The 8,350-nt window shown below is 33.9% G+C and overlaps 1 protein-coding gene and 1 pseudogene across 8 annotated transcripts in view; both read right to left on the reverse strand.

The window, feature by feature from the left end:
* Ehbp1 (EH domain binding protein 1) overlaps positions 1-8,350 on the reverse strand; it is a 386,641-nt gene that overhangs the window by 208,715 nt on the left and 169,576 nt on the right. For all 8 annotated transcript variants that reach the window (XM_023720824.1, XM_023720823.1, XM_023720828.1 and 5 more), the window contains exon 7: positions 4,745-4,884. In XM_023720824.1, coding sequence (XP_023576592.1) covers positions 4,745-4,884 — 140 coding nt within the window. The remainder of the gene's footprint in view (positions 1-4,744; positions 4,885-8,350) is intronic.
* Positions 6,185-8,350, reverse strand: part of LOC105742837 — a 3,088-nt pseudogene continuing 922 nt past the window's right edge.

Consider the following 8,350-nt stretch of genomic DNA (forward strand, 5'->3'; position numbering starts at 1 on the left):
GTGTCTCATAATTTCTGAGTTCCTATACACTGCATCAGTTGAACCTAATTTTTTCTGAGGAATACTAAATTAGACTTGTTATTACTTCAGGTGTCCTTTTTATCCCTTTGTATTGGTATATAAACAGAAATTCAATCTGGGGAACTGGGATTGTAGTTCAGTGGTAGATTAGTTACATATCTGAAGAGCTTGTCTGTCATGTGGGAGGCCATGAGTTTCATCACCAGCACCTCAAAAACAAACACACACACACACACACACACACACACTTCAAAATTCAACATTAATTCCAGTGATAGGTATATTGACGAATATCAGCTTGCTATATAGATGTGAGTTGCCATATAGATGGATGCAATGATTATTTTGAAACCATATATAATTTCTACTATTAGCTGTAGCAAAATTTCCATTAAAAGTCTTTGTTTTCCTCTAATCCCAAGGTCTACAACTGTTATTATATACTGTATTTCAGGGATTTTTTACAACTATAATTAAAAATTCTCCTGCCCATTCACTTGTGTTGCACCTCTGTAAAATGTATTTAAACATGCAACATCAATCACAAGTTCCTATCTAAGAGATACTCCCAAAATACATTTCTAATTAGAAATATGTCAGCATGTCTCAGACAGAACAACTATGGAGTCTTCCTTCCTATCTTTTTTTTTTTTTTTTAATGGGGTACTGTGATCCCAATTCAGAGGCACTATACCACTGAGGTACATCTCTTTTATTTTCAGATAGGATCTTACTAAATTGATCTTATTCCCTTCAGAGAGCCTCCTGAAGTACTGGTGTTACAGGTGTGTACCACTGTGCCAAGCTCAGGGTAATGATTTTTGGTCACTACAAATATAGATTCACTTTCACCTTTTAACAAGGACTGTAATTTTAGATAACTTGTTTTGGCAATTATAGTTGATTTAACAGCAACATTCCATAAGAAATTACTAATTAATGTGCGATGACGATACACAGCTATAATCACAACACTCTGCAAGGCTGAGGTAAGACGATATCAAGTTCAACCTCAGCCTGGGCAACTTAGCAAGACCCTGTCTCAAACTAAAAACTAAAAAAAGGGTGGAGATATAATTGAGCACAAAGGCCCTGGGTTCAATCCCCAATGTGGCACCTAGAAGCTATTCATTTAAATGGATAGTCCCTAGGTGTCAGTCTAAGATAAACACAAAACAATGGTTAGAAACCTTTTACTAGGGCTGGGGAGATGGCTCAGTGGAATAAGCACTTCCCTGGCAAGTGCAAGGGCCTGAGTTAAATCCCCAGTTCCCCCAGAAAAAAAAAAGAAAAAGAAAAAGAAAGAAACTTATGACCTCATGAAATTTCAAGCTTACTTGGGCAAAGAGTGCAACCATTGTACTTTTTATCAATATGTACGGAAAATTTTAAATAATGCTTCTTCTTCCATAAAAATTATGTTAACAATTTCTATTGACAATTATTTCCAATTTGACAAGAAGGGTAAGTGTAAACTGCATTTAAATTTTGCCATTTTGTCTGATAAATAAAAATGTCCATAAAGCTTTCTTTGTATTTATAAAATGCAAGTATTTGGTTTACTCTTAGTTTACTCATTTAATTTTATCATTATGTTTCAGTATCTTTTCTTAATTATCCACCTACTTCTCCCATTATTTAAAAAGTGACTAAGTTAGTATATTTGGAATGTAATTTCTATGTGATAAAGAACACAAGAGGTGAGGTCAATTATTTAAGTTACCACACACTACAAATATAATGAAAACATTAAGGAAAGCATCAAAGCAAAAAATACACAATGATTATGGATTTACTGACTTGTAACACACATGCAGTTACGCATTGTCCCCACCCACTCCTGCTCCAACTTACACCTTTACATTCACTACTTTTGGAAAACTAGTCTTAAGATTATTTAGCTCTGAACTACATATTTCTTCAGAAGTATGTAGTTCCACAAAATAAAAATACTTTACACATTACCTCACAAAGTAGAATATGTTTAAAGGTCAAATGGAACAAGATAATAGGTCCGAGTGAGCAAAATACACTACAATACATGAAGGAAGTCTTACATTCATTCACTACTTTCTTTTCATAACATATTTGTATGTTATAAATTTGCTAGAGATGAAAAGATAATTAGAACAAAGTCTCTACCTTGAGGGAGTATCATAAGACAGATTTTAAAAAGCCAACATGTAAGGGCTGGCCAGAAGCAACTGCTTAGGCAGACACAGGGACCCGGGTTTGATCCCCAGCATGCCATGCTGGCCCTGCCCCTGGGCACACTGAGATGGCAACTGACACTGCATATGGTGGCTCACACTTGTAATCCCAGGTCTTTGGAGGCTGAAAACAGGAGGACCACTGAGTCCAATGTGTATAGTGAGACCCTGTAGACCCTGTACTAAATTAAAAAAAAAAAAAAAAAAAAAAAAAAACCAACAAGTAAACAGTAACACAAAATAGTAGTACTTCAAAGCAATCTTGAATCATCACAAGTTATGACTGTAAATTATAACAATTTCTTTAATTAATGTAAGAGATTTAAAAGAATGATGTTACTGCTCATGTAGGAATTTCAGAAAATGAGGAATATATACATGCTTAAGCACTGTTTAGCTATAAATCAAATTACTGTTGAATGCATTAATTAAATCTGTATTCTATTAAAAGTAATATCCTTGAAAGAAGAGAGTTCAAATCATGTGTTGGTACACAAAATAATCCCAGTATTTGGGAGGAGGCTTATGAGATCAAAGCCAGCCTTCAATATATACTGACTCCCTATCACAAACAACAAATAAAAACCACAAAACAAACACAAAAAGTTGACAAATTTTGTTTTAATTTATTCCCTGTAACAAATGTAATCATTACATACTGCAAACATGTACTAATAAAAATAGATTTAATGTTAGCATTTATAGATCATTCGCTTAATGGTTCAGTTTTTTAGATAAAATAGTCTAAAGTATAAATAGGATATATATATATATATATATTCTAAATTACTCAATTAAAATGTTTAAATAAAAAAGTCTGAGTGGCAAAATATAGATTGAGACAAGAAAAAATAATAAGGCCTCAAATAAAAGCATAAACAAGTAATGTAAGTGATATTAAGTATATTCATTATCAAGACATATAACTATTAAAGGACAAAAGAATAGAGTTAGATCAACCACATGCTATTTATAAGAGAAATATAACTAAGGTTATATTTATAAAATAACTAAGGTTAAAGCCAGGTGTGGAGGTGAATGCCTGTACTCCTAGGACTTTGGGAAGCTGAGGCAAGAGGATCACAAGTACCAGTACAGTCTTAACAGAGTAATTTAGTGGGACCCTGTCTCAAAAGAAAAACTAAAATAGAGTGGATATGTCATTCAGTGTTAAAGTCTTAGGTTCAATCTCCAGTACCACCAAAAAAAAGAAAGGTTTAAAATAAAATAACAAGAATAAAGTTTTGAGAATAAACCATGATTAAATGATTCAGCCCTAAAATTGCTTAAACTGATAAACTGTATAAAAATATAATAATACAAACACCAATATAAATGTGAATTCTGATCTAATAAATAAAACACTGATGTAAAAAGGTATTTATACAAAATTTTAAAAACATGTCATATATGCATACTACAAAGAAAAATTCTATAAAAATTTCCTATGAATGCAAGAGATTTTTAAATTTTATTTGAATTAAACTAAAGGTAAATAAATACACATAGAGCATGGTAAAACATACTGTCCTAAACATTCTTGGTCAAAAAATGAAAATTTCAACCACAAATTAGGAACTAATGATTCATAAAATTCCCATGTGACAAAACATCTACTACTGTACATAATCTAATCAGTATATTATGACAGACTCCTAAAAGTGGAGCACAACTAAAGGTCTCTGGAGTTGAGATAGTTAAGGATCTTTTCATTTAAGGAGTTAAGTGGTGACCCATGAGATCAATACCCTACTTGATAAAAGGATTTGAGTTTCTGCCTCAAATTCTTTTGTCAAGTAGGGTATCATCAGTACATGAACACATGACAGAAGTCAACAGATGTAAAACCAGAAATTTATAGTAGTTAATTAGCTGAAAGGAATACATAAATAGGGCTTAATTTTCATCCTAATAATGAAAGTATAACTTCAATTTCTTAACTGTTACACCCAGGACACCAAAAAATATTTACTAACCAAATAAATAAAGAGGGAAGAGGGTCTAACCATTTAACATCTTAGTAATTTGATCAAACCAATTAGAAAGGATAGATGCATAAAATCTGGATACAAAAAGAAAAACAAATATATAATTTGTGTGTATATATATATATAAAATTAAAATAATATTTATATAATTCATGTTAATAAATGTACATGATATAGAAGAGCTACCAAAGCATCTTGTTTTTGTCCTGCCATCCCTTTAAGGCCAATCTTTACTACAGAGGTTTCATCTATACACTGAGAAAAGAAACATAAAGATACTTAAGTTGCTTTATAGTAAAATTCAAGAAGGTTTCATATTTTTTGACTATACTAGGACTTGATCTTAATTGCTAAAATTTGTTAAGTTATAATCAGCATGTAAAGTTTTTAGAGAACTAAACGGTTTATCAGAAATGCTTAAAGAAAAAAAAAATACCTTAAAGGCATTTTCCCCCCAGGAAGAAAGAATGAATTTTTCAATTCTGCAAAAAAGATATACCTTTATTTAATATTGATAATACCAACCTGTAATTTTTGCTGCCTTTTCCTCTTGGTTCACTCTGTTCTCGTCATCATCTTCATTATCTTCTTCAAAGTCATCTAAATTGCCAATGTCGGCCTGCTTCATACTCATCAAACTAGCCAAACTTTGCATGTCTTCATCCCTGCATCAATGATTCAAAATATAATGTACAGCTTATTAAAAGGCATTGCTTGAAAAATGGTCATTCCTTAAGAAAATACAGGTCGAGCAGCCCTAATATAAAAATCTGAAATCTAAAATATTCTATAATTCAAAACTTTTTGAGTGCCAACAGGATGCCATAAGTTTAAAACTATATATTGAATGACTTCTTGTGATAAGTTACATGCAAAATTTGGGTGCAAAATATTGTGTAAAATTACCTTCAGGTATGGCATGTAAAGTGTGTATGAAACACAAATGAATTCTACATTTAGACATGGGTCCAATCCCCAAGACATTTTATTATGTACATGTAAATGTTTCCAAATATAAAACATTTCTAGTCCTAAGCATTTTATTTTATTTTATAATACATTTTTAAAAGCAGTGGCAAGGTATGTTCAATGAAGCAAAAAGTGAAAAGTGGATAGAAACTAGCTCTACAGTGCAAGCTTGTGCCAAATAAAAAGAGGAAAATAGTAAAGATAGAAGTACACACTGCATCCGGGAAGAGCAGCATGGGCCAGGGTGGAAGGTTAAGACAGCAAGCTCTTCATGGCTTGCCTCTCCTTTTATATTGTCCAAATCTCTAGGAAACCAACAAGTCTAAGGTTTTTTTGTTTTGTTTTTTTTAATGTATTTGGTTGTCATAGGGTGTCACTATGTAGCTCAGATTCATAGCAATCCTCTTGTTTAGCCTCCCCACTGTTGGATTACAGGCTTATGCCACTGCCACTACAACCATCTCTCTCTGTGGTCGACCTGTACTCTGTGGTTGGCTCAGCCCATTCTTGGGGCCAGGGATGGCAAGGCACATTGTGCTAGGATCTTGGTCCCTGCACTTGCCTAAGCTTGCCTAATCAGGCACTTTAGTCTACTGAGCTATCTTGCTGGCCCATGCCTAAGCATTTTATTTATTTATTTATTTATTTATTTATGCAGAACCGGGGATTGAACTCAGGCCCTTGCGCTTGCCAGGGAAGCACTTATCCTACTGAGCCATCTCCCTGGCCCCTAAGCACTTTAGATAAAAGTCAATCTACACTGTTAGTATATTCCTTCTTTCTATACAATATGTAGATAAATCCTTTTAAATAGTTGTGTGAGAATGTTGAAATTTTAAATGCACATTAATTTTTAAATGACATGTTTATATAAAAAGCAAACCATATTAAAAAATAGCTGGTAAGGAATAAGTTTAATTCTGTGCTGAAGATCTATGGAAAATAAAAATTTTCTTTTTTTTTTGCGGAATGGCACCAAGTTTATTGGCACTGCCTCTAGAATAAGGTGTTGGGCCTCTTGGTGGTGAAGCAGGGCTTGTGCTGGCGATGCAAGACCTAGTGGGGCAGCAGGAACTTGACCTTGGAGTCATGGAACTGCTTGACAGCAGGCTAGGGGCACTTACAGGCTGTGATCTCCTCCACCTTCATGATCTAGATGGAGTGGGCACAGGCTCAGTGCCGGGCACTATGTCCCAGTAGCACTGGGTGACGGTGCCTACCGTGGTCAGGTCCCTGCACTCCCGGTACATGTTGTGGGTGCTACTGTGGGAGTCATAGTGCAGCCAGATGCCAAAGTTCTTCACCCGCAGGGAGACTTCTCAAACACCTCCCCACAGTAGACAATCTCCCCTGAAGATTGTTTCATCTTCTTCAAATGAGACACGAAGTACCAGAAACAGGACTTAGCCATGACATGGTTGGGTGCGAAAATCCCCATGTGACAGAGAGGCGGCATGCAGCACTTTGGGGTGGGCAGGCAGCATCCCACCACCTTGTATTCCTGAGTGTGCCCAAGGCCTTCATGGAGTTCCCTTCTCACTCACCACCACCCACAAAAACCAAAATTTTCTTAATTCAAGTATGGTTTCCTGAGCATGAAATCTAAAGACAAAACTTTTTTTCATAATACAGTAGATCTAACTTTAAAGTATTGAAACTTTCCAAAGAAACTAGGGCAGTAATTCTTAATTTAAAATCCATGAATTCTTTTGGGTTTGTGGTTTAGAGGGGGAAAAAATGGCAAACACTAGTAAATAATAATTAAACCTTGCTTAAATGTACTTTTTTTTTTTTTTTTTGGACAGGGTTTCACTATGCAATTCAGGGTACTCTTAAATTCACTTTGTATCCCAGGCTGGCCTCAGACTCACAGTGATCCTCCTGCCTCAGCCTTTGGAGTGCTAGGATTACAGGCATACACAACCATGCTCAGCAAATGTAAAATTTGTTCAAAGGGGACATAACCCCCACAAAAAGAAATACAATATAGAAAAAGAACTTTACAAACCAAGTCTTGCCAGGCATGGTGACATATGCTTATAACCCTACTTACTATTTGGAGATTACAGGCTTAGGCAAGAGAATCACAAGTTTTTTTTAACCCAGTCTGAGGAATTTAGCAACTTAATGAGACTCTGTCTCAAAAAAAAATAAAGGGCTAAAGTATATAGATCAATGTGAAGGTTCAGGAAATACAGGATAAAAAATAACTGGGGCTGATTATAGGTAAAATATTGTATTTAATAAAATATAAATTTTGTAAAGCCCTGAAGTATTTTAAATACAAATTTATAAGGTTTATATTAAATATTCTAAATGTTCAATCATGTAATTTTCTTGATCTATTAATTTCACCTTAAATTTCAAATAAGCTACAGTGAATAAAACATTTCTGATATATTATACATAAATAATTTTCAATTTAGGATACTTTCTTCAAATTCTGTTAATCAAAATAAACTTACTTTTTTTTTTTTAACCAGAAATTGAACTTTTGCGCTTGCCTTGCACTTGCCAGGCAGGTATTTACACTGCTGAGCTATATTCTCGGCCTGAAAAATCATTTTTTATAAAGCATATCTGTATATGGTATGGCTTGGCAAACTAAATTTTTAGTTTTTAAATTCTTCACATTATATCTCATTATCAGCTTAGTTAACAAAATCATTCCCCATTTTTAAATAAATATAGTGATACAAAATTTGTACTAACAAAAATAATTGTATTAGCTTCATATGAATATCTTACAAATTGTTCACTTAGTAGTAATAGATAATAATGCCATAATTTCAAAATACATCACCTTAAAAGGTTACTTATTAAATTCTATTACTTTAATTTCTTAGTATTTTAATCCTGAACATTTTCTTCTTTGGGAAAAGTAAGAAAGCAAAGAAGACGACAGAGGGGGAGTTTAGTATACTTTAAGATATACTAAATTCCTATTCAATTTAAATGGAGACATTAGATTTAACTGAATTTCCTTTCACCCACATTACTATGAATGGTGCTGATTCAATTACGTTTCTGTCCAATGGAGAAAGTCCACTCTGAAAGGATTTGTTCAATTTCTTCTTGTAGGGCTGGAGAGATGGCTCAGTGGAATAAGCGCTTCCCTGGCAAGCACAAGGGCCTGAGTTTAATCCCCAGTTCCGGAAAAAA

This window comes from Octodon degus, unplaced genomic scaffold, assembly GCF_000260255.1.
Source record: "Octodon degus isolate 3935 unplaced genomic scaffold, OctDeg1.0 scaffold00078, whole genome shotgun sequence".
Taxonomy (NCBI): domain Eukaryota; kingdom Metazoa; phylum Chordata; class Mammalia; order Rodentia; family Octodontidae; genus Octodon; species Octodon degus.